The 18,531-nt window shown below is 45.6% G+C and overlaps 1 protein-coding gene across 2 annotated transcripts; it reads right to left on the bottom strand.

Annotated features, from left to right (window-relative positions):
• Positions 1–2,741: 2,741 nt before the first annotated feature.
• MARCO (macrophage receptor with collagenous structure) lies at positions 2,742–13,034 on the bottom strand. 2 transcript variants are annotated; one of them, XM_015868839.3, is made up of 15 exons: positions 12,797–13,034; positions 10,846–10,947; positions 10,331–10,561; positions 10,109–10,144; positions 8,923–8,967; positions 8,466–8,564; positions 7,081–7,170; positions 6,921–6,965; positions 6,594–6,689; positions 6,445–6,498; positions 5,799–5,843; positions 5,543–5,650; positions 4,772–4,813; positions 4,279–4,455; positions 2,742–3,960 (listed from the first exon to the last, which is right to left on the bottom strand). In XM_015868839.3, the coding sequence occupies exons 1-15, from the start codon at positions 12,987–12,989 to the stop codon at positions 3,830–3,832; spliced, it is 1,494 nt and encodes a 497-aa protein (XP_015724325.2). In that variant the 5' UTR covers positions 12,990–13,034; the 3' UTR covers positions 2,742–3,829. The 2 variants fall into 2 exon arrangements, with proteins under 2 accessions (XP_015724325.2, XP_015724326.2); XM_015868840.2 differs by lacking the exon at positions 12,797–13,034 and adding an exon at positions 11,975–12,215.
• Positions 13,035–18,531: the final 5,497 nt, after the last annotated feature.

Consider the following 18,531-nt stretch of genomic DNA (forward strand, 5'->3'; position numbering starts at 1 on the left):
TTCACAAGCAACAGAAGACTTTGGAAGAGAGGGATGAAAATGCAATTAGTGACCCATATATTACAAGATGAGTCTGATCTTTAGATATACCCAGCATGCATATCAATTTTTTACTTCTCTAAGATGAGCGGAGAAGCCATTCTTTTATTACACCTGACATTTAATATGATGGCTTTAATGTACTTTTAAAAAGAACAACAACCCTCAGACAGAACGATTTCTTAGCTGTGAACAAATGAAATTGCCTTTTTACAATTTCATCTGGAATTATTAATAATTTTGCTAGGGTGAGATGTGTATTGGATGCGTTCAGCATAAACCTGAGGCTATAAAACCCAAAGGACCTGGCTTTTAGTTAGAAATGTTTTGCTTTTCAGCATCCCTGTGTGCCTGGGTGGTGCTTTGAATTGCGTGTGACTTCTGTTGAGGCAATGAATATCTCATTCAGCCTCCGATCACACCCCACTGGTAACCTGCAGCCCTCCCCTCCATGTTGCTGTTTTTGTGGTTTGACAGCTATGCCAACACTGAGATGTGGTTAAATCAATACTCCTGACTTATTAACACATATTCTCAGTGCTATCCTCTGTGATCTAAAGCTCCAGGGCTGTGAGATCTGCTCATCATTTTGTTTACCTAATGGTCTCTGACCATTGCCTGTTGACAGAATGCTCAGTTTTCCCCCCCAGTGGGAGAAATACGTGAGTTGGTGACATTTGATGACCCAAACTGTCCTGCATCTCTTCGGATTTGGACAAGAAGTGGTCAGGGACAGTCTGGAAATAACAGCAATCCTAAGGGAAACTATTCCTTTCTAATTAATTGTATCCCTTTTATCCATGACAGTGTAATTGAATTTTGCTTAACTAAATCTTTTTAATTGGTGCTGGGAGGGAATGATAAGCACAACTGTACAATTCTTTGCTAGCTGTTGTAGACAACCACCATGGGATGGTGAGGCTGGTTCTTTGGGAGTCCTAAAAGATGGGACTGAAAGCACTGAGCTGTGTGTTGGTGAGGAAGAGGATGTGGCCACATAAGATGACCTCAGGACTCAATATTTTTGTGGATACAAGGGTTTTTCACTCCTAAACAACAGTCACATGGTGACATGTGACAATTTTCCTATCCTGATAAGCTTTCCCTTGGGCTGGAGAAGAAAATGTGGGGACACGAGTGCCCTACTTATCAAATCAGAAAGCACCAGAGAGTGAATCACAAGAGGTATTTTTTCATTTTTCACAATACTATTCTGGGAAGACTGATTGGCTGCAACTTGGGTCACTGGGAACCCTCACCCTGTCTCACAACTTCAGGCTCACTGCTTGGTACACACTATAGCCCATCAAAGGGAACAAGCACATTTGTGTCCCTTCTGGTTCTGATTGGAATGCAGGATGTGGGAGTGAAGGCTTGCTGCAAGAAGAAAAGAGAAGCAGAGAGGGATGCTGATGCTGGTACTTGAAACGTATCCACCAGGGCAGGGCATGGCATGGCCTGGTCTGGGATGAGGAAGCTTTGCAGTGCTGGAGCAGCAGGAGCAGAGTGGGTGGTGGCCCTTGAGCTCCACTTAGTGTCGGGAAGCAGCATCTTTAATCAATAATCCTCTGTCAGCCGTGCTGGGGTTTGGTGCTGCAGCAGGCTGGCTGTGGTCTGGGCACTGGTGTATGACTGGTGTAACATGATGGAAAGCACAGTGATGACAGCAGAGCAGAAAGATCCCAGGCTGCAGCAAGTGGGGATTCACTCTAATACAACAGCTGTAGACACAGAAATGAGGGAAAGAAGCTGCTTACCTTCAGAAGGCTTCAGGCAGGCAGAGATCTCCAGAGAGATACCTGCATCTCCCTCTGCCAACCCTTAAATGAGGTCTGGGAAGAGATGGATCCTGGTTCCAGCCCTTCTAGTCACTCACTTGCATTGCATACACCTGAGCTCCCCTGGGATTACCCTGCCTTCCCACCAGGTGCTCGATCACTGGCTCAAGTCATGACTTATAGCATTTCCATTACAGTTCACCAGTGCTCTCACTGATCTACAGAGTGCTTATCTGACATATTACCTGCTGTTTGGATAACTTATCTCTTCTTGTTCTACTGTTGTCTAGGAGTTCTAAGTGAAATCCATATTGGTTTTTTTTTCTCTCTTTTTGGAGTCAAATAAGGGCTTTCCTTGCCTCAACAAAAACACAGCATAGCAGCATAACAGCTTCTACCAGATGAAGAACTGCCTGTCTGATATCTGAACATAAAGGGGGGAATTTAGTGTGAACATGTGAATCTGCTAAAGGTGGACTTTGAAATTTTGCTTCTGGCACCTGGAAGTGAGACTACAACCCACCAGGAAGCTCACAGCCTCCAAAGCTCCTGCTTGGGTGTTCATTTCCCTTCTCAGAACAGAGTGAACCATAACAATGCGAGCACTTCTGCATTATTCAGCCCCACCCTGGTCACTACTGGACACAGCTGGGTTCAACTGTGCTGAGGAGCAGGCAGGCTGAGCTCTTTGCCCTGGCACAAGCATATAGCCCTTGCTTGTTAACCTTTGTTGTGGCATAGCAGCTATTTCCCTGATGTCTGTTGTTCCAAAATGAGATTTTGGGGGGTTTTAAGGGTCAGCATTGAGTACATGGCTGCTTTCCCTTTTATGGCAGTTTTGCCTGATGCAAAACATACTGCATTAGCAAGTAAGGTGAGAAAATGGGAATATAAGCAGCACCAGCAGATGCATCAAGACAGGAATACAGCTTGTAAATCCTTTATTGCCTAGCAGTGGCAGTGCTTTATTTACATACAGTCACCTGCTGTTCTTACCAGTACCACTCATTTTTTCCAGTTAGATCTGGCTTTTTGAGCACCAAAATTGAATCTAGAAGCTGTGTAGGTAAGTGCAGATGTGGCTAATGCTGATGCAGAGATGTGCAGTTGCTTACAGACATTTCTGACATGTTAAATACAATGTCAGCAAGTGGGTTGCTGCACTGTGCATGCAATGTTTATACATACACTTCTTGTCATCTGCCAAAGGCCTAGTGCTGTTAAAAAGGGGAAGACTTTAGGTTATAAGAGTCTTTTAGCTATTACCTCAGACACAAGTCTTTAATTTAAGGCAAAAGCCTTTGGTTTAGGGACCATATTTTCACTGTGAAAGGTTAATTAGTTGATAGTTCAGCCTTATTGCTTTTATTTGTCATCTCATTGTTTTAGTAGAGCATCTCATTTGTAAAGATCTGATGGCACTTAGTTTTATACAGGAGATATGGGGAGGGTTTTGTTACTGGGAACAGGTCAGAAAATGCTGGCAGAAAAGGCAGGGGACTTGGCCAAGGTCAAACACAAGACCTGTGCTAAACCTGGATCCCAGTCTGGTATGGCTGCATTTTGACCCGTAATCATCATCTCATCTGAAGGACTTTTGTGTTTGCATACCAAAAAGATCACTTAATAATTTAATAATCACTTAATAATACACTCTTTACCACAGGCTTTAGGCCAGGCTGACAACAGCACTGCGTTAAGGGCTGGCCAGCTAAGCTGCAGCACTGTCTGCTGGCTTTTTTCTATTGCGCTGAGCTAAAGCAGAGCAGCTCTACAGCTGCTGCAGGTGGGCTAGTGGCAGGCAGGTGGCAAAGCCATGCACTTGATCACGTCTGAGCTCCAGTTGATTTCTGACAGCTGGGATACCTCAGGTTATTTGCAAGTCTTGCTATTATTGCTGATTTATGGAAAACAGAATTCCATCTGTGTGAAGAAGCTGGATGGATGCTACGAACAAAGTTCTTACAGAGCTCATGAGTGGGCAGTGGTTCCTGGGGCAGCCCTGTGCCCCATCACATACACTCCACCCCAGCATCCTCATTGTGGGAACAGTTGTGCACACTCCAGTCAGGTTTGTTACACTCATAAATTGAATGTTCGTTCCCTCTGCAGTTCACGTTGTCAAGCCAAATTTGTCCAGAGCCTTTGGGAAAAGAAATAAGAAAAATAAATACAATGAATAAGTCACCAATGGACAGAAGAAATAATAGTATGCACTACTCCAAATGCATGCGTTGGGTTGCACATTTGGTGAACTGAAAACCAAGCTTTTGGACACAGTTCAAGCAGCAGATGACATGTAGCCTGGTCAAAGGGGGCTTAGCTTCCCCTTTGAACCCATCCTCTTTGCTCTCCTATTGCTTGTGTAGAGTCCCTTGTTGTGGTTCTTGCAGGGCATGCATTATCTCCCAACCAGGCAGACAGCCTTGCAGTACAGCCTGGGGAGCTGCTGAAGACTCACCTCCACCTGCAGTGAAGGCAGAGATGGCATGGGTGTACCCCATCATTCTGCAGACCACAGAGGCATCCTTGGTGTCCCAGTCATCATCACATATTGTTCCCCAGGACCCTTGGTGAAAGATTTCCACACGGCCCCTCCTGCCCCCTCCTGCGATTCGTATGTTGTTGTTGAAGTTACCTGATGGATCAGAGGAGACAAAAATAACTGTACTAGTCTTATGGGCAGGCGGCAAACAGCACATGGAAAGATGGAAGCAGTGACTGCCCAAACTGCATGAATGCTGCCATCTCCATTGCTGCAGCTGGAGTGGGACCAGAAGTTACTTTTATCTCAGGTCTGAATATTTCAGGGCTCTGTCCTGTCTCCAGAGGCTAAACCCAGTGAAATTACTCAGCTCAGATCTCTTGGCTCTGGTAACTGTTCTGCTGTGTACCTGATCTGTTAGCTGCGATAACAGAGTCAAGTGGCAGAAGAGAAAATAAAAGTGCAATACCTCCTCCCCGTTCTCCTTTGTCCCCTTTCGTTCCTGGAGAACCTGTTCCAAGTTGAAAAACAAACAATTATTTGACTGTTGCTTTGGGAAAGATCTTGTTATTGCTTTTTATTGAGTAATTGGGTGGGTCACTGATGGGTACGCTGTCTCTGTGTGGAAAGAACCCACTGAAGTGGCTGACTCTCTCCTCCTGGGAGTGCCTGTGCTTGAAAAGACATGATGAGCTCTTTAGCCAGAAAGCTACCACCACAGAGCACCTATTACCACCTCCTTCTAGGGAAGGAGAGCTGCAAATCACTCACAAACTTTTCTCCTCCTCCACGCTCCTTCTAGAGACAAAGGTCCACGAGAGAAGTGCACAGAGGAGACCCAGAGAGGCTGCAGGTTGCTTTTTGTCTGAGGGCTCTTTTACTGTTAATTGGAAACTTTTTAAATACAGGTCTTGGGGTTTTGGAGAGCATTCTCTGATTGTAAAGGAACAGTGTAAGGATTGTGAGTTTTTGTAGTATTGTCCCTTTTGAACTATTGTGGGTTTTTTTGTTCTGTTTTATTCTGCAATTAAGAGAGGCTTTGTTAAATAGTCCTTGTGTTCCTAACTGCCATGAAAATCTCAGTGGCACAGAACATATTGCAAGATGTCTTTGTAGACTGCAAAGAAGGTAGAGTTGAGAAAATCCAATGTATCTGTTTTCTTGCATATCTTTAGGAAGGTCCCCAAGCTGTAAATGCAATACTCTTCAGCTCCACAGACACCATGGCAAACAGCCTTACCTGGATTTCCCTGGTCTCCTCTTGCTCCTTTTACTCCTGGTTCACCTTTTTGACCTTTACTGCCATAATCACCCTTGGCTCCTTTTTGACCAGTTGGACCTTGGATGCCTGTATGGAAAGCAGAAATGTCACTGTCCTTCCCCAGATGAGGAGCGTGATAGGCATTTCATATTGATATTGAGAATTGGAACATGACATATAAAGTACCATTCTTAATCATTATCAGAATATTTAGTGTTGTCAGATGAATGTTTACCTGGTGGGCCCTGGTCTCCCTTTGTTCCTTTTTGCCCTTCAATACCTACAATCATCAAAAGAAAGAAAAAATATATATAAATACTTATATGATTTAAAATGTATTCATGATGGATTTCACCAAGTCCACATTAGCAGTCTGCACTACAGGCATCTACTAGTCAAGTAGGAGTCTTACTTTCCACTGTGCTCAGGGAAGACCTCACCCATTCAGAAAATAAAGATGGTGCAAATTGCCTTCTGAAGTGGACTGATTTCTGGTCATTTGTATCACATCTTAAATTTCACTGATAGCACAAAGACTGCACTTCCAGGTAGTCCTCACTGACCCTGTAGAAAGCCTAGGCACAAACTCAGGTGAGGCATACATATAAGCACATAATGTTAGGCCAGGTGACTCCGTGACATCCACGTATCAGTGCATGCAGGAGCGTGCAGCACTTGGACCTGACAGTGTGCACTACGTAAACTCAGAGTGAAAGAGAAAACAGCAGCCAGGCAGGGGCCGGTGCTCGCCATCACATCCTGGGATGCATGGAGCCAGGAGAGCAGGACTCAACAAACTGCCTCCTTGTTGCTCCGTACTCCATCCCCATACTTTGCATAATACGTGCTTTTGCTCACAGACCTTTTTTATTCTTCTTTACCTGGTACTCCTCTGTCTCCCTTTTCACCTTTGGGTCCCATATTGCCTGTCATTCCTGAAATTAAAAACAAAACAGCAAAGATGAAGCCATCACACAAACTGAAGCCAGTATAGGAGGGCCAAGGGATATGGATGTCAGTAGCTTGGTACCTGGAGAGCCCTTGGGCCCAAGGTCCCCCTTTTCCCCCTTCTGCCCAGGGCTGCTGGGGCCAGGAGGTCCTGGGGGGCCACGTACTCCAGCTGGGCCTTGGAGATGATAAACAACAGCACATGTGAAAAGCAGCCAAAACGTGAAGAAAGAAAATGAAAAATAGCTCAGTCACCAACTCTGCATTGTGTGGACTGAGTTGTCCCAGTGGGGTCAGAACGCATGCTAGGTCCTTCCAAATGGTGGGCCACCCTGGAAATGCCACTCTTAAAGAAATCTCTTTTACAGTCTCATACCCATAGAACAAACTGCACCTCCTTTCTGCTTACCCGCTTCTCCCTTCTGCCCAGGACGTCCGGGCTCCCCTGCGCTACCTGTAAAAACATCCCGGCATCAGTGCTGGCAGGATTTAGTCAAATGCTTCAGCAAGGGCAGTTCTGCCATCATTTGCATGCTGATGGCAGGCTGTGCTGTGTCTTCTGCACTTACCATTGAAGCCTGGCTGTCCTGGCATTCCCTGGTTTCCTGGAGGACCCATGGGCCCAGGATTGCCCTTCTGGCCTATTTCACCTTTCTGCCCTACCAAGAAGCACAGGAAGTGTAAATAATAATAATAATCATCATCATAATCAACATCATCATCAAATATTCATTGTCTCAGAAACCGGAGAGCACCCCCTTCCATCTGCATCAGTGGCAGAGATTGGCCTCATACCCACATTTACCATTCATTTTTAAACAATCCCACTGCATCCCCAGTCTATTCCCAAAGTATCCCTGCCACTAGTAGGTTTTCTTCCCTAGTTAAGTCTCCATTACCTCTGTCTTTAATGTTTCTTTCCCCTACGTCTGGTGGAAATGGAGGACATCTTATGCTGCTCCTGTGCTTTCAAGTAATTGCCGCATCTGTCCTTAGACTTCTCAGTATATTCCAATAGAACTGAATTACTTTAAATTGTTTAAATTAGAGTGATATCTCCTTCATGCTTCTGTTCCAGAATTATCTCCAAGATCTCACCTTTGGCAATTTCTCTCACTTTCCCTTTTTTAAATCTGGACCATCCTGTGCTAGGTCTTGTGGGTTCTGATCCTTTACTTCTGAGGAATCTCTATACAGCTCATCCAAATGTCCTTCCTCAAGGAAGCTGCACCGTGTACAGCTTCTGATTTTGCTGTGCTGCATTCAGTCTTTCCTCTCCGGGTGCGTCCCAAGCAAGAGTGTTGAATGTTGGTTATTCAGGAAATACCACTAATACGTGCTGCTTGGCAGAAACATGGTGCAAGACTCTTCTACTTAAGGTATATAAGCCTGGCTTTTAAAACAAGATAAAATTCCCAGAGGTAGGTTTTGCTGTAGTGAGAACTAACGTGTGCTTCTGCACATAAATTACGTTGTATTATTTTATACCATGAAAATGCTACTGTGCTAGTCTGGAATGAGCTGCTAATTCAAGATCTGTGCCTTTCCTTAGACAAAGGTAACTTTATAAGGACAGTTTCATGGTGTAAAGTCAACGTTTTCCATGTCTCCTTTCCCCAGCTGCCCTCTGGGAGCTTCACTGGAACACACCCCAAAGTAAAATCCCTGCAGATCAGCCCAAGTGTCTTCCTCTCATGGACTGGCATGCCACTCACAGGATTGCCTAAGTTTTTATGAAATATGGGACCTGTGAAGACCTGATGTGGTGTTTTCAGTAGAACCATCTTAAATGGAAATAAATTGCTGGGATAGTGAAGAATCATAGTATGGCTTAAGTTGAAAGGAATCTTAAAGATCATCTGGTTCCAACCCCCTGCCATGAGGTTGGAACTTCTAGACCAGGCTGCCCAGCATTGCATCAGCCTGGCCCTAAATGCCTCCAGAGATGTCTTACCTGGAATTCCTGCCTGTCCTTTTATTCCTTTTTCTCCTTGTTCACCCCTTGGGCCGGCAGGACCACGATCTCCTTTACTGCCCTGCATTCCCTGTAAGCCTGCAGGGACAACATCACACCTATGATGCTGCATTAGGTATCACGTCTCATTAATGTCAGCAGAAGGCCACACAGCACAAGACAAACTCTGCTCCCCATGTGCCTGAGAGAGGTGTTGGGGCAGAGGACGTCTACTCAGCATGGCCAGTGCAATGGCACTAAAAACTCACTTTTAAAACAAGGATTTTTCCAGCTGAGTTTTGCTTTTGTTTGCACTGATTTTATATAGGCTTATTTCTTTCAACTCCAGTGACATTCCTGCTGACTTATATCTCAACCGAAGACTGCCCATAAAATAATCCATAAAGCCACATTATGATCATCCACAAAGGTTATTCAGGTGTTAGAAAAGCCTTACCTTGAATTCCTCGTTCTCCCTTTATCCCTGGTGGTCCTTGGAGCCCTGAGATGTGAGACACATATCAGCTGACACACATCATCTATTCATAATAATGGGTGAGAAGGATAGGTGAATTTTTTTGATCATCTTTTGTACATGTGCCTTTGGTCACCACTGAGGCCGATGAGCAGCTGGCAGAGGTGAGCACAGGCACCCAAGAAGGGTCTGTGGAGCTGGGCTGGGTGTGCTGGGCAGGGACCAGCTGTGCTTCAGCCAAGCCAGGCCACCTGCCCACCCACACAGACCTCTGGGGAGATCTTTCTTGAACAAGCACTAAGTTATTGAGCTCTGATGAACAGTATTAGCGTTTGGCAGGATGTGGTGTTTCAACATTGTGAATGCAGCCAGGAAGACATGGAAAAATTATTATTTTTTTAAATCTATTTTTTCCCCCCCTTTGGAAAAGCTCATCAACATAGCCAAGAACTAAGAATGGATGAGATACAGACCTGACCTAACAAGGGGTGAATTTTAGATCATTACAGGATCACTGGAACTTGAGTTTCTTTGGAAAATGCTGAGTCCAACTTCTTCTCATTACAGAGCCAGCATGAGATCAGGTCTTGCTGCATCCTCACAGACTGGAGACATTTATCTCCTATGACTGGTACTGTTCCATCCCAAATCAGTCACTACTCACTATATGCATAGTTCAGCTGGGGCCCCTAAAGAGCAGGAACTCAGGAATTGTATTTGAATTGTTCTAGCTAGATCTGTGCATCAAGACCTGCTGTGCCTGGGGCAGAAAACCCAGTGGCGGGATACACATAAACCCTTTGTAAATAGTTTATCTCCTCCATGGCCCTTTCTTGCCTCAGATGAGGATTTGGAAAGCCTACTGCAGATAACCACCAGCCATGGTTTCTCTGTCACCCTTAGCTTTTCTTGCAAGGTGGCAGTGAGAAGATGGAGACAAAACTGTGGTGGTCAGCAACAACCATGGGAGCACCCAGGCAAGCCAAAGTGTCCAGGAAATCAAAGTGTGCAGCAATTCTCCTTATGACAGGGCACAGGGGGTTTGTGCATTTAGTAGGATCTGGATCTAGCAACTGAAATCCCAAATCCTCACTTTATGTATCTCAGGAAAAAAAAATAAAAGAAGAGAGAAGAAAAGAAGTTGTTTATGGTTCATTTACCCACATACCTGGTGGACCAGGTTCTCCTTTGAGTCCATGACGCCCTGAAACAAATATTTAGTGATTATTTTTCTGTAGTCAGGACCCCATGCACTGCAGCATTAAGTGCCTGACAGCGAGACCAAATCTTGCCACAGTTATTCCTTCAGAACTAGGTTTCCCCTGGTTCAGCAGGTGGTGCAGCAGAGCCATTTCTCCCCACCAGTCACCATGAAGAAACTGAGCCATACCTGCAAGCAGGGTGATGTTGCTCATCATCATCATCAGGTTTGCATTGCTGCTTTTAATTACGGTGATTTCCTTTTCTAAGTGTCTCCTCCAGTTTTCTTCATGTCCCATGTTCCTCCCTGTGAAGTTTTTCTCCAAAAGAACGTCATCGGCATAGGATCTTCCTATCATCTCTTCAGCATGGAAGGCATTATTTTCCTGACATTTCAGTATCTCCTCCTTCATCTTAAACACTGTGGAAACAAAATGTCCATGCAGTGAGTATACAATTTGATCTGGCTGGGAACTGCTTGGTCAGCCAGGACTGCAGATATTTGGCCCAGATGCATGGAACATATAGGGGCTGGGGATGAGCTTCCTGCAGAAGCAGCTACTTTGCCTTGTGTGCAGCTGTGAATCTGCAGAGATTTCCCATCTCTGAGCTCATCACCTACACTCGTGCTGTCCCAGAGCAGCCAGCAAAGCTGCCCAGGCTTCCAAAGGGTGGATGGAGGCTACAAGCTAGGTGGATGCATACCTTTGTACGCCAACAGCACCTGGCCAACTGTTAGCAGCAGCAGGTAGATGACAAGGGCAGTCCGAGTACAGCATGTGGATGGCTTTCTCCGGATTTGAGGCTCTACAAATCAACAGAAGAAGGACAGAAATCCTGATAACTCTTCTGCCACAATCTCTGCTTGTTTCCATGCACTTCAGGATCAGGACCCTAAACCCTCCTGCAAGGTCTGATAAGCCAAGCAGGCAGCCTTTCTCTGCATTGATTGTGCATTGTGATCCACTGTCAGCATCTTCCCCATAGCTGCCCTAACATGCTTACTACCATCTAGACCTAACCCATCCTGTGACAGTGTCAGCATGGCACTTCTCCTTCTGCACCAATGAACCCTGTCTCCCTCCCATATCTATGTCCCAGGCTGCCATTCAAGGATTGCTGCTCAAAGTACAGGTTCTCCCTTCCCAGAGCACGGCACACACGTCTCCAACAGTGATCCACGCATACATCAAAACAAATGAAAAATCAATAACAAACTGAACTGCAGAAGAGATTAAAACAGTTCGTAACATATAAGGCAAATAGTCACCAGCAAATGTAAAAGAAATGAAATACTTTGTTGAATTCTACCATTTAGGGGGAAAAAAGGAGGGATAAAAAAAGCATTTCAGAAGTGCTAATACTTACTTCAGACATGCAATAATTTACCCTTAATTGAGGGCTTTTTCCCCCAAAGTAATGTAGTGAGTAGTTTAAAGTTGTAGCTTTAGAAGAGTACAACGGCTTAATTAGTTTTCCAATAGGATGGTTGAGTCAGCAATAAAATATTTATATTCAGCTAAAAACTAAGAAACTTTTTTAATTGGATCTGGTGATTTCAGTATCTTAACCATTAAGACATGAAATTGTCTCAGTGCAATTAGGCGTCTTTTGAAGCAGGGAAGGAAAACTATTTTCTGATGCTCAGCTTCAGCCAGAAAGAACAATTAAACTCTTTAATCTCTGTTTTAAAAAAAGACACATTTTATTTTTAATGTAAATAGAATATTTCATCTTTATGTGGTTTTCTTCCCAATATATATATAATATATATATATATATATATATACCCAATAAAATTCACATCAATCCATTGAATAAAAAGAAACCTTACCACTAATCTGAAAGGTTGTGGTAGCAGCTGAAGCAAACCCAGTCTTGTCTGAAATACTGAAGGTGCTCATATCACTTGAATTGCCATCTCCTCTGCATCTGTCTTTAATTTTCATGACAAATGTCTTGTGGCTAACCTAGAGCCTTGTCAGATGGAGGGCAGTGGAGAACTGAAGGAACTTCCTTTCTGCCTCCTGTTTTGATACTCTCTCTGATAGGTTTTTCCTATCTGCTCAGTTTTTATAGACTTGTGAGAACTCTGATGTGGTAATTTGAATGGTTCCTCAAAAAAAATCCCACAAGCAAGGATGTTCAGCAGCTCTCATGTGTTTGCTCAGAGCTACCACATCCACAGGGCTCTGTTCCTGAAAGAAGTTTAGCAATGAGTGATTTGGTATTGCAGCACTTTGGGGTTGATCATGAGGTGGTTTCTAGTGCAAGTAAACCTCCTTTCTAAGGAAAGGAAATCCCTAGTTCAGTGTTAGCTTCAGGGTCTGTCCCCTGTGAGATGAGGTGAAGCACTATGTGGTGATTAAATCCACATTAATGAGCAGCAAAGTGATGGCGCATGACTGAAAGAAGAGATGAAGAATCAGGAGGAGCTGTGAGGACAAGCAGTGGGTGGGTGGTGTTGATGCCCAAATCGGTTGCGGTGCAACACAGCCTCTTGCTGAGGTCTCTTTGAACCAATTCCTCAACCCATGGACACAGTTCCCACCACCTGACCACTGCTTCTCTCACACCCTGTACATATCACTCCTACATTTCACCATCACTGAAATTTGTGCCAGTTTGCATTGTGTGGAAGGAAGAAGTGACTCACCCAAACCAGCAAGCGAGAGATGTCGATAGGTATCGGGCAGAGCCTTCTGCACCCACTGCTGTCCCCTCTGAGGTGCGGATGAGCCACTGTCATCAGGCCCCATCCCTGGCTGCACGTCCTCGCTCAGCTGTGTGATTGCTGAGACCACATCACTTTGCATGGCCATTGGAGAAAGAACAGCATCGCTTCGCATGGAGTGGAGCTGGAAACCCGCAGCCAGCCCCAGCCAGTGCAGAGATCCTTGCTTCTGCGCTTGGAAAATAGCACTCTAAAAGGCTTAAACTAAAAATAAGCGGGGATTTTGAGGTCCACTTCTGTGTTCTCCTTTCAAGCACTCAGCTGTGACCTGGGTTGGCACTAAGACGGAGGAAGAGGAGATCTCTCCTCTGGTAACATTCTGCCACATGCTGCAAAGGAACTGGGATGTTTGCTTCGTGGTGAAGGGCTAAGCTAACTCCATGAGTTAGGGTGGCTGAACCAGCCTGAAGTCACTGCTCTTGCTGGGCCAGGTTCAGTCATGCATCTTCTCACCTCTCACGGCTGTGTTGTGGCTATGCCATTCCCTGTGTCTCAGGTGACACAGGCATTAAAGTAGGGGAACACATTTTGGCAGTCCTAATGCACCCTGATCTTTCGTTTCTTGATGCACTATCACTGGTTGCAGCAATAAACTGACTTTGATTGTGCAACTGAAGTTACTAACTCAGGAAGAAATAACAAAAATGAAAGAAACTGCTGACTCAGCATAGTTGTCATGGGTTGAGGACTTACTGAAACAACAGGATTCCTAACAGAACAGCACTTTCCAGCACACTATGGGTCATGTCTGCATCAGCCTCCCCCTCCTGATAGGCTCTGCTAATGTCTTGGGGAAGGGCCTGCTGTTCTACAGTTCACCCTAGCCCTTCCTTTCCCATGCTGTACTGCTAGTAGTACGTGCTCAGATGAAGATGCTTATCAAGCCCTCATTGCAAAGGTGCACTGCATCTGGACTGAGTTTTGTGGATAGACTATAGCTGCATCTCTGTCATGGTCCCATGGGTAATTGACGATGGAGTACAAGAATTAATCCAAAAGAAACTCAATCTGTGACTTTAAGTCTTTTTATCCCCCCCAGTTAAAAAGATGCTCTAGCTCAAAGGTGTTTACCCATCTATCTTGCAGCATAGCAGCGTTTCTAGACTCATCTAACACATTCCAAACAGTCTTAGGCATAAATAAGCAGAATCTGGGGGGCTTTGGTGGCCCTCCAAATATGAGAAAAAGAAGAGGTGGGGGTATAAACAGGCTCTGTATTGGGAAAGCCAGGGAAGCAACCTCCACCATTTTGGCAGTTGCCTCTAGATTGAAGCGAATTACACCCAAGGCAGCTGATGGTTGCTCTACATCCCAACACTTGTACTCATGTTTCTGCAGATGGGCTTCAAGAAATAGTAATCCTGACCACAGGCCACACTGGAGTCCCACAGAAACATAACCACAGTTTGACACATCTGGCAGACATGCACCACAAAGCCATTGGTGACCAGAGGTTGTTTCTGCAGCAGTAGGTTTGCTCATAAACTTACTCATTTGCCCTGTCTCACATGATTTTTCTATCTTTTCCACTTTTCAGACTGAATTAGGCTGGTGAGCTTCAACACCCCAGCCAGTGCTGGTGGTGGGTTGGCCGTGGCCATCAGTCAAATGCCTGCCCAGCCACTCACTCACGCTTCTCTCTCATGGGATGAGGAGAAAAGAAAAAAAAGTGAGAAGGAAGAATCCTGACATGATAACAATTTGGTGGGGAAAGCAAAAGCAGCGTGTGCAAGCAAGGCAGAAAGAGGAATGAATTAATTCTCTGCTTCCCACCAGCATGCAGATACACAGCCACTTCCTGGAAATCAGGGTATCAGCACGCGTGATAGTTGTTTGGGAGAACAAATGCTATAACCACTACTGTCTCTCCCCTTTCGCTCTCCTCCGCCTGACCTTTTACTGCCAAGCACGAGGTCCTGTGGAGTGAAATACCCACATGATCAGTTTGGGACAGTTTTGGGTTTGCATTGTTCTCCCCACAGGAAGACCAACATCTTTGGTGCATGTGCACATCTGGGAGCACCACTGAATTCAGGGGATCCCGTGGCATATTGCGAGAGATCTGCCCACTGGCAGCTCTTGGAGAAGTAAGGTCTGGCATGTCCCTTCACTCACTGCCCATTGGGGTGCCCCTGGTACCACACTGGCTGCCTAACCACTATAAAGAACAGAAACAGTGGATTTGGCTGAACACCTTATTTGTGCTGGGGCATGGAAGCACAGCTGGATCTCAGACCCACATGGGAGCAAAACCCACCTTTGCTTGGGGACTGATTTACCTCCACTTCATGTCCTTCCTCATCCCTGGTGCTGACCACAAGCATGAGGCCCATAGAGATCTCGTACCCCCATGAGTCACCTCCCAGCTGCTGGGGCAGCACCTAGGGCCATGGTGAAGCACTTGTGTTAAAGCAATAAAAATCCTCATCACTGTCTGGCTGACATCTCTCCTTTCCAGCTTGATGCGTTGCTTGGCTTTGTTGTAGAGATCGAAACCAGATTTTCTTTCTCTTCCATGAGTTATTTTAATTTGTATTTCATCAGAACTTGCTTCTTCTCTCCCCTTTTTTCTTTTTTCCTCCCCTTTAGGCTGGATCCAGCTGCACCACGAGTTCAAGGAGCCACCTGCAAAATATTTTAACAACTTCAACCTGCTCTTTGAGGTGAATTAATACCAGGTTGGCCTCTGCAGCTCAGTGGAATGTTCAGGGTTGGCTCAGCAGGCCACCCTCAGAGCTCAGCAATACACATTGGGCAAGGCAGTCACTATATGTGCTGCAGTGGTCCCCTCTGCCCAGGTGGATGCCCACAACCTACCCAGCCAGGTAAGATGGTCCTTAACCTATCCTCACCTTCTCCTTGTGCTGGAGAACCTCTGGGGTTAGGTGGGGTTCAGGGTGGTTGTAATTTCAGACATGAAACTATGCATTTAAACTATGCAAGTAGCCAGCAGATCATTCAGAAGGACATTCCCGAAGAGTTTTATTATCCAGTATTGTCCTTGCACTGGGGCACATCCCAATTAGTTGCATGCACATTAATATGTTACTGTAGGTTTACCACTTTAAATAAATTAAGAAGCTAATACTTGGGCTTCCACAGAAGGACACCACAAGATGGTTTGTCTCTGATAAGGTTTCTGGACCTAATTTCCATGCCCTGAATGCTATCAGCAAACACTTCAGCTTGAAAATCCATTAACCTGTAAACACCCTATGCCCCTTACTCAATGAATGCAAAGAGCAGACATGTGAGCAGCTATATACACAGACTTGAAGCATCCCTGACAGCAGCCTGTACAGAATTAACTCAAAGCACCTGTCCTGTAAAACAGATGTGCAGTGCTAGCATTAAAGCTCAGCCTTGGGAAGCTCTTCAGGCTCCCATGCCTCTTCTCCTGCCAACTCCACAGCAAACCTCATCTCCCAGTCAGGTCCGCTCCCACTCCCAGTGACAGCCCCACAGAGACAGGCTTGCTCAACACACATCTAGGAAATGATAACCTCAAGCATGAAACCACTGACATCAGCACATGGGAGAAAGAAATTGTCAAAAGAGGAAAAGGCACTTCCACAGAAGTGATGTTGCCACCCTTCAAGGCATAGTGCTGACAGGAAACCACACCTCTCACCTTCACATCAGTGTGGCTGCTTCGCTTTAGTTAGGGTTGAAAACCAATTGCTGCTTCTCCAGTGCTGTCTTTTGCAAGGAGAACCAATACTTACTAAATAATTTCATTTCTTAGCATGGAGCTGAGGCTGAAGCCAACACAGGTCAGGAAATACCCCAGAAGAAGGGAACCAGGAGCTGGCAAGAAATGGCAGGAGCGGGGTGAAACCCTCTTTTCCCTCCCAAACAAAAGCAAAACCCTGATGTTCCCATCATCTCACAAAATGGGCTGTAATGCTTGTAGCAGGGTAGACAAACTGGGATCAAAGCGCAAAATAAGTGACTTTTTCCTGTACATGCTTTCAGATGCTGCTCTGTCTAACAAAGTGGCTGGAAGTGCCCAAATGCCTGGGGAGTGGTGTAATGCTCAGATCTTACCAGCAGTTTGCTTGCCCCAGGCTTTGGGCAGCACCTTCTAAGGAAAACCAATCCTTTTGTACTGGCCTGAAGCCCTTTGTGCCCATTTCCATATCCAAGACACTGCTGCTTTTCGGAACTCACTGGGAATTCCCTTTCACTCCTGCTATGCTGGTGCTGACAGATCAAGCAGAGCTGAAGTGTTTTGATGAATAAAAACAGAATTTGCCCCACAGCCCTGACCCTTCTCTAATTCCAAGCCTTCACATGAAGCCATTCCTCCCCCTCTCCCCCAATAGTCTCAAGGTCTTCCCTTGGGCTCTCATATTTATTGAGAAAGATGGAAACCCAGAGTGACTCCAATAGTGGCTGAAGCCTCTCATGCTATCAGTTCAAGAGAAACTGCTGTTCTCACAGGCCCATGGATGCTTGAGTTGAGTTTCTACAGCGAGCTGTTGAAGAGGGCTTCAGATGCCAGCATCCATGCTGCTAACACATTTCCCAGTCTTTTTCTGATCAAGGTGAATGAGGGCTTTCTCTCTTTTCTCATCCCAGTGCAAACTTTTCTCCAGGGCCCAATGTCTTGCCAACATCCCCATCCACTTCATGCAAGTTTCAGTGCTCTATCCTAATCCCACTGCCAGTTTGAGTGAATGCCAGGTACTTGAGTACAGAGAAGTAAGGAGGGATCCTTGTTGGAGAATGTCTCTTCTCCTCTAACCACACATCCAATAGAGCTACACTACTCACAGAAATAATAAAGTATGACCTGTAATGATTTCCCTCTGCTCCAACCACCAGGAAACCTGGCAGGAGGCACAATTTAAACAAAAACAAACACCAAAACCATGCATATATATACACTTTAAAAGAAACAGATTGAAGAGAACAGGGAGAAATCCATCAGAAATAGTTTTTCATTATTGGTCAAATATTTAACTCTAGCCCAATAAAATAATAAGATCTGCTTGTCATTATTTGCCTTTGTTAATAAGACAAATATTTTTAATTCAGTGCAGCACTCTTGATGGCATCAGGAAATTCCACATGGAGGACCCCAGTTTACGTTCCCTGCAGTGCTTGGATTAACTGAGCTGGTATAAGTGCCTGTGCTGCACCTTGTCTAATCTTCCCAGGGTGCGGGCAGGCACCAGAATCTGGGGCCTCGTTCAAAGTGCATTGAATCAAGAGTCAGTCTCTACTGGAAGCTGACAACCACTGGGGCTGGGAGGGCTGAGGTAGGGTGCAGGGGGATGACAGGTCACCATGCCCAAGCAGGGTGTTCCTCTGTTCACGCAGGCAACAGGACGGGAGAGACAGACAGTGCTCACTAGGAGACCTATGGAGTGCACTGGTCCTCAAGGCCCTCCTTGGTGCTCCTCAGTATGGGAGAAAAACACAGCAGGTGCCTCAGGTGGCCCTCCCTGCTTGGTGAGGCTCCTGCAAGATCCAGCACACACATTTTGGGGCTGGAAGCAAGGGGGTGGATGTGCATGGGGCTGACTGATGGAGGCCAGCCCAGGCAAAGAGAGACTGAGCCAGGCAGCCTGGCCCTGCTCCCCTCCCACCCACATCTGAAAGGGATTTGCAGAGAGCTCAGGACAAGGCTCCGAGACCTCCCTCCCCTTGCC

The sequence above is a fragment of the Coturnix japonica genome, chromosome 7, assembly GCF_054131305.1.
Source record: "Coturnix japonica strain WE chromosome 7, WE-NBRP24, whole genome shotgun sequence".
NCBI lineage: Eukaryota > Metazoa > Chordata > Aves > Galliformes > Phasianidae > Coturnix > Coturnix japonica.